Source organism: Pyrgilauda ruficollis, unplaced genomic scaffold (genome assembly GCF_017590135.1).
Source record: "Pyrgilauda ruficollis isolate IOZ18807 unplaced genomic scaffold, ASM1759013v1 scaffold16, whole genome shotgun sequence".
Taxonomy (NCBI): Eukaryota; Metazoa; Chordata; class Aves; order Passeriformes; family Passeridae; genus Pyrgilauda; species Pyrgilauda ruficollis.
In genome coordinates this window covers 903,560-917,471 of record NW_024514764.1, presented here as the reverse complement: position 1 = coordinate 917,471, position 13,912 = coordinate 903,560, and the positions used below count along the sequence as shown (strand labels likewise).

Genomic DNA, 13,912 nt, shown 5'->3' with positions numbered 1-13,912 from the left:
GCTGCCCAGCCTGAACCTCCCCTGGCCCCTTGGGGCTGTTTCCTCGTGTCGTGTAGCCCGATCCACGCTCCTTTCAGGATCCAGCCTTAATTAGAGGAGCAGGAGGAGTCAGTCCCGGCGAGGGGCTCTCCTGCTTTCTGAGACCTGTCCCTCCGTAGCCTCCTGTCCCCGCAGCTCTCTCCCCCACCCGGGGTCACTCCCGGGGACCCTCCCGGTGCCCCCGCGGTGGCGGCGGGCGGAACGCAGGGCGCGGGGCTCGGGGCGCGGCCGGAGCTCGCAGCGCGGCGCGGCCCGGACGCGTGACGGGGACGGACGGCCGGGCCGGCGGCGCTTCCGGCGGGCGCGGAGTGGGGCCCGCCATGGGCATCCTAGAGAAGATCTCGGAGATCGAGAAGGAGATCGCCCGCACGCAGAAGAACAAAGGTGCGGAGGACTGCCGGGGGCTGAGGGACCCGGGGACCGCGGGCGGGCAGGGAGGCTGGGCGTTCTGGGGAGCTGTGGGGGACACAGGTGGTCTGTGAGTTATGGGGGGGCTGTGAGGGAAGAGGGGGCTGGGCACTGTGGGGAGCCTGGGGGGCTGCGAGCTGTGGGGTCTGGGAGAGGGTCTGGGGACTGTGGGGGCTCGGGGTTGTGGGGTCTGGAGGGGCTCTGTGGAGAGAGGTGTGGAAGGGGGGGGGGTTTGGGGGGGAGCCGGGGCAGGGTGGGGAGCAGGGTGAGCCCTGGGGGGTGTGAGGGGGCTGCTCTCTTTCCTGCCCTGTGGTGCAGCCGCAGCCCCCCGGAGCTGGGAGTGGGGGGGACATCTCAGGTTCTGCTGGCACAGGAGGAGGCTCCTGGTGTTGGAGTGGTCTGGGGGCTCTGCCAGAGCTGCTGCTGGGGCTGTGTAAATAATAGAAATAAACCTGTAAGCTCCTGGTTTCTTGCCTTTATCTGTTACAAAGTGAGACAGCTACCTTACTTCTTTTCTGGTTCAGGTGTAAATTCGAGTGTTTTGCTAAGAATAAGGCGGTAAAATACTTTCACACATGTGAGCACTGAGTTAAATGTGTCTTTATTTTCCCCTCCTCTTGTCAACTTTTAATCTGGTCATTTTGGGGTCTGAATGTGAGCAGGTGTATGGAGGGGCTGTGTCCAAGAGGGGCTGCTCCCCTGTGACCTCTCTCTCCTGAACTGGCTCACTTCATTCCTACACCTGCTCTCCTCTGCCTTGCTCCTTTAACTCAGGAACTTTTTGGCTGTTTCCCTCCACTCTGGCTCTGTGCAGCTCCCTGGAATGTTTGCTCCCAGTGCCCAGGGTTGGCGATGGAGCAGCTGGGAGCAGCTCTGTGCCTGGCAGTGCTTCAGACATTGACCAAGATCCATAAGTGTTTCCTTTTCAGGGGGGAAAGTGAATCACCGGCGACTTTGTGCCAACCAGCTGTTGGGTTTGTGTCATTGCAGCCACCGAGTACCACCTGGGCCTGCTGAAGGCAAAGCTTGCAAAGTACAGAGCTCAGCTGCTGGAGCCCTCCAAATCCCCGGCTGCCAAGGGCGAGGGCTTCGATGTGATGAAATCAGGAGATGCCCGCGTGGCACTGATCGGGTTTCCCTCCGTGGGGAAGGTCAGTCAGGCTCTCTGCTCACTGGGGTTTGCAGGGGCTGCAGGGCAGGTTTGGGGAGGTCAGTCAGGTTTGTGTTCACTGGGGTTTGCAGGGGCTGCAGAGCAGTTTTGGGGAAGATCAGTCAGGTTTGTGCTCACTGTGTCTCCAGCTCACTGCGGTTTGCAGGGGCTGCAGAGCAGTTTTGGGGAAGATCAGTCAGGTTTGTGCTCACTGGGGTTTGCAGTGGCTGCAGGGCAGGTTTGGGGAGGTCAGTCAGGTTTGTGCTCGCTGTGTCTCCAGCCCAGGGGTTTGCAGTGGCTGCAGAGCAGGTTTGGGGAAGGTCAGTTCAGCCTTTGTGCTCACTCTGTCTCCAGCTCACTGGGGTTTGCAGTGGCTGCAGAGCAGTTTTGGGGAAGGTCAGTCAGGTTTGTGCTCACTGAGGTTTGCAGTGGCTGCAGGGCAGGTTTGGGGAGGTCAGTCAGGGTTTGGGATCACAGCACCATGGGATGGGCCACTGTGTCTCCAGCCCAGGGGTTTGCAGTGGCTGCAGAGCAGGTTTGGGGATGTCAGTCAGGTTTCTGCTCGCTGGGTTTTGCAGTGGCTGCAGAGCAGGTTTGGGATCACAGCACCATGGGATGTTTTGGGTTGGGAGGCACCTTGAAGCTGCTCTGGATGGATCCCACCTGGAGTCCTGTGCATGGTTCCGGTGTCTCCAGCATGAGGAGGACGTGGGACTGTTGGAGAGAGGAGACAGGCTGAGAGAGGTGGGGCTGGAGAAGAGAAGGTTGTGTGGAGACCTCACAGTACCTGAAAGGGCTGCAGGGGAGCTGGAAAGGGATTCTTTGTCAGGAACTGTAATGACAGGAAAAGGAATGGGTTCACACTGAAAGAGAGGGAATTTAGGTGAAATACATGGAAGGAATTCTTCTCTGTGAGGGCAGGGAGGCTCTGGCACAGGTTGCCCAGAGCAGCTGTGGCTTCTCCATCCCTGGAAGTGTCCAAGGCCAGGTTGGACGGGCCTTGGAGCGACCTGGGGTAGTGGAAGGTGTCCATGGCAGGGATGGAATGAAATGGGCTTTGGGATCACTTCCAACCCAAACCATTCCATGATTCTGTGATCTGGCTGAAAGTTGGAGATGGGGAAATGCTCCTTCATGTTGTGTGCTCTGCCCTGTGGAACTTGTTGTTGCCTGAAAGTTGTTCTTGCCCAGCCCCTGCAGTGCTGAGGAAACTAAAAAACTGATTTACTTCAGTTCCAAGCCAGTGTCACCACCTCAGTCCCTGTGCCTGGAACAGCCACAACACAACTTCCACAGCCTGAGGGGCACTTTGGTGTTGCTTGTTTTGCTGAACTTTCTCATTTTCCTGCCTGCTGATGCTGATCTCTTGCATTTCAGTCCACGTTTCTGAGTTTAATGACCTCGACTGCCAGCGAAGCCGCGTCCTACGAGTTCACCACCCTGACCTGCATCCCAGGAGTCATAGAGGTGAGCAGGATTCTCCTCCAGCTGTGGAAATGTGTCTGCACCAGCCACACTTGTGCTGCCACTAAGGAGCACACACATCCAAAGGTCTCCAACGCTGAATTTTGCTTTAAACTTTTCAGTGCTGATGCAGCACTTCCCTGAACTCTTCAGGATTGGCTGCCTGATCAGGATTTTTGTGCTGCTCTTGGACTGGCCAGAGCAACACCACAATTCTCAACTGAATTTTGTATAACCACTGTCAGTGCCAGTGACCAGCTGGCTGCAAACCTTGACAGATTTGTTTTTAATGAAGCTTTACAGAGACAATCTGTGCTGTGATCACTTTCAAAACAAAATGCAGCTATTCCTGTCCTTGAGGGGTTTTATTAGTGGTGACCTCAACATCCATCAGTAAAGCAAATGATAAAGGGCATCAAACTGAAAAGTGTCCAAGAGTAATGAGGAAATCTGGGTCAGGATGGAAGGGGGAGTTAAATAATGAAAGTAACTATTAGTGGGAAAAGGAGTTTAATGTAACACATTCGAGCAGAGCTGTGAGCTGCAACAATAACTGGAGAGCCAGTGCCTTGCAAATCCTAGGAATGTCTCCTGGGTTTTTTTACCTGCAGCACACCTGAATGGTTTGATCTGTCACAGTAGGAGATGTGGCACTTGGTCATTACTGAGTTTTCTCATTAGACCAAGAAAAGAAGGGCTGTTTTTCCTCTCCATTCCCCAAACTTGGGAATGTGTGACTGCTGTGCTCTTTTCCTGGTGCTTTGTCCAGCTGCAGTCACAGGGTGCTTTAGGGGGTCAGGATCTAATGCAAGCTCTGTGTGCTGCTGAACACAGCCCATGGCTCTGGAATTTGCCTTAGGACAGAGCCATGAGCTTTGTGCAGAGTTCCCCTGGCCTGCCAATTCCATCCAATTCCACTCCCCACAGGATGTGGACCCCCAGCACGTGTTTGGGGCTTTGGGGGCAGCTCAGGTGCCCTGCAGGAAGCTTTCAACTTTCCATCCTTCCCTTTCCCTTTCAGTACAAAGGAGCCAATATTCAGCTGCTGGATCTGCCTGGAATCATCGAAGGAGCAGCTCAAGGTTGGCTCATGTCTGTGTTCATGTACAGGAGGGATTTGCCCTCAGTAGTGCCCTGGGTGTCTCAGATACACACAGGATTCCTGGGCCAAGAGTTCCTACATTGTCTTTCCAAATTTTTGAGTCCTTGATCCTATGTGAGGCACGATTCCTGTCCCTGAGCCCACAGAAGAGTCTATATGTAGCACAAAGATGGTTTTCTGGAGGTGGGAGCCAAAGCAAGCCAGTCACTTCTCACATCCTTGCCTGAGTGTTAAGTGCCTCATCTGTTTTCTGGTTCTGAGGAAATCTATAGAAAGATGCTGGAGAGGCAGAGGGAGAATTACAGCTAAACACTAACCTTGTTTGAGTAATTCCCTGAGTTCCTGCCAGGCCTCCCATGACTCCTGATTCTGGGAAGAGATGTTGGCTTTGTCTCTCTGTGTTGTCATTTTCTTCACTGGCTGGTTGTGTCTGAAAATAGCTTAGGAAATCAGGGAGTCGTGGACATCTGGAATCATCCAGTCCAGCTCCTGGCCCTGCACAGGCACCCCAACAATCCCACCCTGTGCCTGGTGTTGTCCAAACCCTCCTGGAGCTCTGGCAGCCTTGGGGCTGTGCCCATTCCCTGGGGAGGCTGTTCAGTGCCCCACCACCCTCTGGGGGAAGAACCTTTTCCTAAAATCCAACCTGACCCTGCCTGACACAGCTCCAGCCATTCCCTTGGGTCACTAGAGCAGTGGCTGTGTTTCCTTCTGGCACCGATCTCCTCCCTGCTGAGCTCTCTGTGCTGCCTGGAGCTGCTGCCAGGGTTTCCAGCGCCTGACTGCAGCCAGAACAGCACTGCAGGATCTTTTTCCTTGCTTTCAAGCTGCTGCACAGGGCAGGAGTCCCCATGTGTCAGGGAACTCAGCTGGTTCCTCTTGCTGATGTGCATCCCCTCCTGTGTCCCCAGGGAAGGGCAGAGGCCGGCAGGTGATCGCTGTGGCCAGGACAGCAGATGTTGTTATCATGATGCTGGATGCCACCAAGGGCGAGGTGCAGAGGTGAGTGTGGGCTGGGCTCTGGGCTTGAAAACATGCCAGCTCCCTGAGGAATTGTGGAGAGCACCTGGGGAATGAGGAATTAAATTAATTGAGTGTGAGTTGGGGGTTGTATCCCATGAGAAGCATCCTGCTGGCTGGAGTGGGTGCTCAGCTGGAGGGTCATTCCTACAGCACAGCTCTCACAGATGGGAATGTCAACCTGGATTTCCACCACAGACTCTGACCTGCACTAGGGGGGGTTTAGGCTTGTGGCAGGGCTGTATCAACACAAGAATCAAAAAGGGAAAGGTCTGGGTGTCACCTGGCCACGCTCAGCCTCACAGGTGCTGTGTCCCTGCAGGGCCTTGCTGGAGAAAGAACTGGAATCTGTAGGAATCCGGCTGAACAAAAGCAAACCAAATATCTACTTCAAGGTGAGGCTTCCTGAGCTCCTGCAGGCACAGCTTGTCTGCCTGCCTGCCCAAAGCTGAGCTCACTCTGTGCTGCCCCTCGTGTTGGGCAGGCTGAGGGGCTGTGGGATTTGCAGAATGTTCTTACGTTGCTTTTTTTGCCTCCTGCAGCCCAAGAAGGGTGGAGGCATCTCCTTCAACTCCACTGTCACGTTGACTCAGTGCTCTGAGAAGCTGGTTCAGCTCATCCTCCATGAATACAGTATCCTTTCCTAAAAGGGGAGACCCTTAAGCCATCAGCAGCTCATGGTTTAAGTGCTTCTTGCTGTGGGACAGCCTTGGTGTCACTTTGGTGCTGGCTGGCTGGCAACAGGGTGTCACCAGGGAGCTCAGCCCCTGTGGTGAGTTGGGATTTGGGCCTTGACAGTGTCCACCTCAGAAATCTTCAACGCTGAGGTCCTGTTCAGAGAGGATTGTTCCCCTGATGAGTTCATTGATGTGATTGTAGGAAACAGGGTCTACATGCCATGCCTCTATGTGAGTATCCTGGGCAGCCTGGCTTCTGTCACACCCAGCATCTCTTCTCTGTGCCAAAGGAAACATTGAAACTTCACAAAATCATGGAACAGTTTGGGTGGGAAAGGACCTTAAAGCTCATCTCATTCCACCCCTGCCATGGCAGGGACACCTTCCACTATCCCAGGCTGCTCCAAGCCCCATCCAGCCTGGCCTTGGACACTTCCAGGGATCCAGGGGCAGCCACAGCTTCTCTGGGCAACCTGTGCCAGGGCCTCCCTGCCCTCACAGGGAAGATTATTTTCCCAGTATCCCATCTAACCCTGCCCTCTCAATTTAAAGCCATTCCCCCTTGTCCTATTACTCCATGCCCTTGTTCCTGGCTCCTAAAACAGTAACGATTTGGGGTTTAAGAGGTGGAAAACAGCTCGACAGGGAGTTTTTTTATAGGCTTTGGATGTGCAGCCGTGCTGTGTGTGTTCTCTGGGCCCTCTTGTGGCTGATGCTGCCCTGGAGCAGCAGAGCTTCCAATCCTGGTGCAGGGGCTTTGCTCCCACGTGTGGAGCCTCCCCTGCTGCCAGCTCCGTGCTTAACTTTTTACGTCTGGTCCCTTGTGTGCCAGAGGTCCCTTTAGGGCTCAGTTTGTAGCCACTGGGTCTGTATAAAATCAAAGAACGTGTTCCAAGTCATCCCAAAGGGAGAATTTTAAAAGGCCAAAATTTATATTCAGGCTTCTGAATTTTAATAGTTTGTTTTACTGAGAGCCTTGGCTTATCTTGTGACAAGATCTGCGTTTCTGTTTCAGGTGCTGGAGCTACCTTGTTCTTTGTACATGTTTCTGAATGGCCTTGCTAAGGGCTGTGTTGTTTTCCTTTTGGTTTAGGTTTATAACAAGATTGACCAGATATCCATGGAGGAGGTGGATCGTCTTGCTCGGAGGCCCCACAGTGTTGTCATCAGGTGGGAGCTGTCACATTGCCTTTCCTGCTGGTCTGCCTGGTGTGGTGTTCATTTCTCACCCCTTTCTCCAGCTTCTCCCAGGGCTGCTGGGGTGAGAAGCAGAGCTGCTGTGCTGCTTTTCCCAGATTTCCTTTCCCTGGAGAGGCAGGCAGCTTGGCTTCTCCGTGCTGTCTGCAGGACAGAGTCAAACAATCTGGCTTGTTTCCTTAAAAGTGCTGATATATCTGCTGGGGCTTGGCTGCTTCAAAGCTTCTGGAATCATGCATTGGTTTGGGTTGGAAGGAACCCTAAAGCTCATCTCATTCCACCCCCTGCCATGGGCAGGGACACCTTCTACTAGATCAGTTTGCTCCAGGCCCCATCCAACCTAGCCTTGAACAATTCCAGGGATGGAGCATGAAACTCTCTGTGCAACCTTTCCAGTGCTTCTCCATCCCTTTAGTAAGAAATTTCTTCCTAATATCTAATCTAACCCTGCCCTCCTTCAGTTTAAGGTCATTTTACCTTGTGTTCTTCCTTTCCTTGCCTCACTAAAGAGTTTCCCCTCGTTCTCCAGCACTTTAATAAAGACATTTCACCTTAAATGGATCCTTAAATCACAACAGCAGTAAACAGATGATCCTGGTGTTTTTGCAGCTGTGGCATGAAGCTGAACCTGGACTACTTGCTGGAGAAGCTCTGGGAGTACCTGGCACTCACCTGCATCTACACCAAGAAACGGGGACGTAAGTGACCCCAGACAGGCTGCCAGCAGGGCTGGTGCCTTGGAAATGCTGGAATTACACCCTCCCTAATCATCTTTCAGCTCTTGGGAAATGCTTCTTGCTCTGTCTGATCCTGCCATGTGTGGATCCCACCATGGCCTTCCTGTTGTATTTTACAAGAGCTGAATTTGCATAAGTCTTTGCGGGAAATAAGGGAATAAAGTGTGCAGGTTCACAGCTTTTACCTTGTTATGCACACTGATGAACCCAGAATTTGTTTCCTGTTCCTGCTGCAAGAAATTTGGTGATTCCCATGCCCTTGGAGGTGCCTTTGATCCTCCTTTTGCTTTATAACCCACTTGTAGCTTCTTCCAATGATGAAAGCACATCTACAACTTGCTCTGTTTGGATGTGAGGAGATCAAGGAATTTTCTGAGCTTGTTAAGCTCTGAAATCTTGGGAATTTTGGTTTTTCCTTGAGCAGGTGTGTTTTGACTTGGGTGGTTTTGTTTCTCTTCAGACAAGGGTTTGGGGTGGAGTCAGAGCAGTGGCTTGTGAGGAAGCTGCTGACTGTGTGGAGTGGGTAATGGCACTTGTGGGTGGTGCAGAGCTGATTTTATGCTGTTCTGTCTGGGAGCAGGAAGGAGGAATTTGGGAGTAGTAAGCACAAGGTGATGTGAGATGGTGTCAGCATTTTAGAACACACTTGATAGAAATCCAATGCTTTTCCCCCCCCCTTCTGCTTCTCCACAGAGAGACCAGACTTCACAGATGCCATTATTCTACGGAAAGGAGCCTCTGTGGAACATGTGGTAATTTTTCTGCATCTTTTACATTTCCCTGTGTGCAGAAGGCAGTTCCTCCTGGACCTGCTGTGATTTGTGCTCCATAAAGCTCAGGACATGTCAGTGTTTGGTTGTGCTTCTCCTTTTGTTGCTTTTTATCTGCCTCAGGTTTCTTTCACAGCTGCTATAAAAGGTTTAAAGAGTAATTATTTAATGCAGCCCAGTGAAAAAGCACATGGAAACAATGGAATGGGGCTTTATGTGGGCTGGTGATTCCTGTGTGTGTTCTGTATGCTTTCAACTGCTTTTAACTAGCTCTTAAAGTCTTCATTGTAAATTCTGACATAGACTTGAGTTTCTGTTAATTCCTGGGTGTTGAAAAAGTTGTTTACTAGGTGGTAAATGTAAATACTTCAACTTCTGCCTGCCTGTCTTGCAGTGCCATCGGATTCACAGATCATTAGCCAGCCAGTTCAAATATGCCTTGGTGTGGGTAAGTGTTAGACAGCAACTGCAATCCCTGTCTTCAGGTGTCTCTGATGGTCTTCTAACCCTTCTCCCCCTTTTTTTGCTTCAAAGGGGACAAGCACAAAGTACAGCCCTCAAAGAGTGGGCTTAACCCATATGATGGAGCATGAAGATGTCATTCAGATCGTAAAGAAGTAACTGCTGGTGCCTGGCCTTGCCTTTAATCACTGCAATTGGAACTGACCATGTAAAAACAAAACAAAACACACCAAAAAAAAAAAAAAAAAAAAAAAAAAAAAAAAAAAAAAAAAAAAAAAAGAAAAAAGAAAAAAAAAAAAAGAAAGGAAAAAGGGAGATGTGTTCCAGAGCCAAGAAAGCTTCTGTGAAGCTCCTTCTCTCGGAGAAAGTCAGAAAATGAGGCTACTGTGCTTGCAGGTGGGGATGGGGAAGATGGGTTTCCATCTGGCAGCATTTCAGGCCAAGTGATGTTTCTTAAAAATTTGAAAGGAGCCAGTTCTTCTAGGGCACAGTTCCACAGCCAGCAGTGTCCTGCCCCTTGTGGGGTTTGCACATGAATCCATGTGCATTCCCAGTGGGTTTGTGTGTAAAAATCTGGCCCTGTGCTTTGGGCTGAGAGAACATTGCTGATGCTTTGCTGCTTATCCATTCACTTAATTTAAGCATTGATCTGAAGCAGAATCAGAGTTCTCCCTCCCCTCCTCGCTGGACACGTCTCTGCAGCTGAGACAACCCCAATTTTTAATGGTCCCACCTCAATTAACATTAAAACCTGGCACTCTGTGCCTCTCCATAGCCTTGCAGTGGGGTTTGTAAGACATCCTGGTACTGAGTGATGAGAAATTAAACTGGAAATGGTTAATTAGCCTGGCCAGACTGCAGTGGGGTATGATCCAAGAGCTGTAGTTTGGGGTGAGGATTCACTTCTGGCATCTCACTCATTCAGGAGCTGCCTTGGGAGCTTCCTCCTTTGTTGGGCAGGAGTTGTCCTGCCCTTCAGTGCCCAAGGTGGAGGTCTCATCAACCATGCCTCTAAATTCCAGTTGCAGCTCTTTGGAGTTCAAGGTACCACCCCATGCTGTGAGTTTTACCCCAGCCCTGTTAAACATTGCTTGTCTGGATATTGTTCATCAGAAATCTGGGATTTTTGTAATCATGCTTTTCCACTGAATACTGTTGCTGAACAATTCAGAGTGCCTGATAGAGGACAGCTCTTGCCTTCTGGGATCAAGAGCTGCCAATAGCTTTTATTTTCTTTCATTGGAAAAGGGTTTGGATGCAGAACTGTGAGGACAGGTGTGACACCTGTCTGAGCAGGGTTCCTCCCCTCCTCCCTGCTCCTCCCCACCCCTCACAACCTGACTGAGCAGAAATGGAAGGATTATTTTATTTGAGAAAATAAAAACTTGTTATTTCATGTGAATGGTGGGTAGATGGCTTGGTTTGTTTCCTAACTCAGTTTTTGACCTTTGGCCACCTGAGGAATCCTGGATGCTCTCACAGGAGATTTAGGGGGCAATAGAAGGTGAAGTAGCTGCAAGAGACTGGTGACGGGAGATAAACAGATACTATACACATTGACCAAGCTAAGAAGGTGACTTTGAACTCTGTAAGTTCCCTTCCCTGTTCCTGGCTTTGTTCACAGCTGGAGTGCAGAGGAAATCCTGACCACGAAGGCAGCGAGTGGAGAACGAGCTCCAAATGATCCCCATTATCCCTGGCAGTGGAAAGCTGGCCCTTCCCGGTGTGAGCTGGGTGGGATGCTGTTCCAGCACATTAACTCACCCTTCCCATTTCCCATGAAGGTCACACAGGCAGAGTTGCCCTCACAAAGACTAATTTTGGTTTCGTTTTGTCCCTGAGTTTCTGACTTTTCCATCCAAACGCTGCAGCCTGCCAAGCCTTGGCACGAAGCTGGGCAACCAGAATTGCTGACAGGGCTTCATGCTCAGCCCAGGTAGTGCTGGGAGCCAGGGGGTGCTTGGTGTGAGGCTGAAATGCACAGTGTTACCTGCTAAAACCTGTCCTTGAATAGCTGCTGCTACCTCAGTGTGGCTTTCAAATTGATTTTGGCATATCATTGTTAAAATCCCCTCTGCCTAATTAGATTCATTTAGGAAAATGGGCATTTTATCCTGTTCAAAATGAACAGATACATGATTAAAATTGGAATGGGGATGAAGTAAAAATAGTTAAGCTAGAAGAAGCCAACTTCTTTTTTCAGAGAGAGTAGCTTTTTTGGCAGCAAGTTTATAGCTGCATTTGAAAATGCACCATTTAATTGCAGTATCCTTCTTCCAGGAGCTTTCCTAATTGTTCTGCATTTATGTTAAAAGCAGCAAACGCTGCAGTTCGTGCTGGAGTGAGTTTGCCTCCAAGAGATTTCCAAGTCCTGAAAAGACAAGATCCAGAGGGCAAGGGGGAAATCTGCTGCAGCATTAGGGTTGTACTGGAGCCTCCTGAGGTTCGTGGAATTTGCAGCATTTCAGTATTTAAAGGGGCTTGTAAAAAAGATGAAGAGGGGCTTTTCACAAGGGCATGTACTGACAGGACAAGTGGGAATGGTTTTAAATTGAAAGGGGTGATACAGATGAGGTGTTAGGAGGAGATTCTTTCCTGTGAGGGTGGTGAGGCCCTGGCACAGGGGCCTGAGAAGCTGTGGCTGCCTCATCCCTGGAAGTGTCCTAGGCCAGGGCTTGGAGCACCGTGGGACAGTGGAAGGTGTCCCTGCCCATGGCAGGGGGTGGCAGCGAGATGAGCTTTGAGCTCCCTGCCAACCCAAACCATTTTGGGACTGTATGCATTGACCAGAGCCCTTCACTGGGGAGCTGCTGAAGGGAAATGTGATCACACCTTCCTTGTGTGCTGGAGAAGGGCTCTCCAGGAGGGTGGGTGCAGGCAGGAGCTGTGGATTTGCCCCCAGCAGAGCAGCACCCTGCATTTCTCTGCTGTAGGAGGAAAGCCTTGGCTGGATGATGCTCACAGAAAGCTGCCCTCAGCAGCCCTGCCCTGTGCTCCTGCCACTCCCTTGCTCTTCCAGCTGCCTCCAGGCTCATTCAGGCTGTTCCCAGGGGGCTGTGCTCATCCTGCCCCATCCCTGCATCCCCGTACAGCACTCCAGGTGAGGAGCAGGGTGGATCAGCCTCCCCACAGCCCATCAGCCTCCCTCCATCCAGCGACGACTCGAGCCGTGCTCTGTTTAAAATGCCTGTTCCAGGCAATCAAGCAGGTTTGATTGGCTGAACACTCCTCTTATAATTTAATTTAGTCAGGAATCGTTTGCAAGGTAATAAAGAGTGACTCTGCCTCCAAATGCATTCATTTAATTCAATGAGAGATGGTTGCTGCGGCAGGCTCGCCTCAGCCAGCTCCCCTCACCCCATCACGGTGACATCTCAAAGTGCTGCTCAGGGCCGTATATAAGAGTCACGATCCGCAGTGACAGCTTAATTGTCTCAAATGCTGACAAGGGTCACCCCAAGCAGCCATCGGGAGTGGCGCGGAGCCGGCTGGGGAGGCTGCGGAGAGGAGGATTTATGGCTGGCAAATAGTTTTGAATTCCTCTGGTTGCGCCTGCTAAATGATGAACCTGCCCCGAGGGGATTGGGGCTATTGATTGTAATTTGCAGTTAAGCCCTCGCGTTCTGAGGAATCAGCATAATAAATACCCACCGCATTACGGCTGGGACGTGCCTGCCTGGAGGAGAAGGAAGCCGAGGTTTTCCCGGCGCGGGTGCTGCAGCACCATGCTCTCTCTGCCCCTGCATTTGGCAGAGCCATGGCTCCATCACTGCAGGAAAACGGCCCCCAGTTTGGTGGGATGCAGGAGACCCGTGCTGGAATGGGGAGAACGGAGTGTTGTGAAGGCAGATGGAGTGTCCTGCTCATCCAGAGAGGAGAGAATGCTCTGATATTTTTGGGGTAATGGGTGTCTAGATCCCTGCCAGAACCTCTGCAGCTGGTTGGTCCCAGCCCACCTTTGGAGAGGGGTGTGAGGAGGTGCATTTGTTCCTTGCTCCCATGTTCTGTGATTTCTAAACTCCCATTGGTTTGGGGGCCAGAATGGGTCAGGGCAGCTGTTCACATCTGGGCTACACTGAGGCTGACTTACATCCTGGGAGGGATGTGGGACACTCCAGCTGTGTCACCAGGGCTGCAAGGGACAGGGACCACGGGAGGAGGAGGAGAAGGCCCTCACCCCTGCATCCCTCCAGCTCTGTGAGGGAAGCTCAGCTCCCATTGCTCTGCTCAGCAGAGATGACAATAATAGCAGTCATCAAATATGCAGCAGCCCCGGTCCCGCGGGGAGCGGGGCCGGCAGAGCAGCGAGGCAGCCCCACGCCGTGCAGGGCAGCGGCCACCCCAGGTGAGTGGCTCTGGGTGCCCCAGCTGGGTGGCACCTCCCCCGGGCTCGCAGGGGCTTTGCTGGGAAGGAACCTTGGTGTGGATGGTGGTTTTTAAGCGAGTGCTGCTGTTCAGGTTCTCCCGGTCAAGGTGTGTGGTGTCCCCTCACCTCTGCCTGTCCCTGCTTGTCCCTGCTTGGCTGCTTGCTGTCTTTACCCTCCCTTATTTCACCTTCTGCCTTCCCACCTTCTGCACAGCCCCACATTCCCGCTGCCCTCCAGAGCAGAGCAGCCTCCCCTGAACACTCCCTCCTTCCCTGGAACCCTCTACCCCAGGTTTCTTACCACCCCTTCCCCACATTCCTTTTACCTCAGGGTTGTTTTGCCCCAGGAAAACTCCTGGGCTTGGCTTTGGGACTGAGGTGATGGCACAGGGCTGTGACCTGGCTCCAGGGCTGCCAGCCAGCATATTCCTGGGTGCATGCCAGCATCGTGCCCAGCTGCTTTGTTCTCCCAGCATCTGCTCTGGCCTATCTCCTCCCATAACACCTCCCTTGTGGGGAG

General features: G+C 52.0%; 1 protein-coding gene across 1 annotated transcript; it reads left to right on the top strand.

Moving 5' to 3' along the window:
• Positions 1 to 309: 309 nt before the first annotated feature.
• On the top strand, positions 310 to 10,428 carry DRG2 (developmentally regulated GTP binding protein 2). The gene is made up of 13 exons (XM_041462674.1): positions 310 to 423; positions 1,438 to 1,598; positions 2,975 to 3,064; positions 4,083 to 4,143; positions 5,075 to 5,165; positions 5,506 to 5,578; positions 5,726 to 5,816; positions 5,994 to 6,091; positions 6,954 to 7,030; positions 7,667 to 7,755; positions 8,488 to 8,546; positions 8,959 to 9,012; positions 9,099 to 10,428. Exons 1-13 carry the CDS (start codon positions 360 to 362, stop codon positions 9,183 to 9,185), a joined length of 1,095 nt encoding a protein of 364 aa, XP_041318608.1. The 5' UTR covers positions 310 to 359; the 3' UTR covers positions 9,186 to 10,428.
• Positions 10,429 to 13,912: the final 3,484 nt, after the last annotated feature.

Coding starts and splice junctions, on each gene's coding strand:
- DRG2 (XM_041462674.1), top strand. CDS start 360: ATGGGCATCCTAGAGAAGATCTCGGAGATCGAGAAGGAGATCGCCCGC. Junction 6,092..6,953: donor TCTACATGCCATGCCTCTAT/GTGAGTATCCTG, acceptor CTTTTGGTTTAG/GTTTATAACAAGATTGACCA. Junction 7,756..8,487: donor CTACACCAAGAAACGGGGAC/GTAAGTGACCCC, acceptor GCTTCTCCACAG/AGAGACCAGACTTCACAGAT.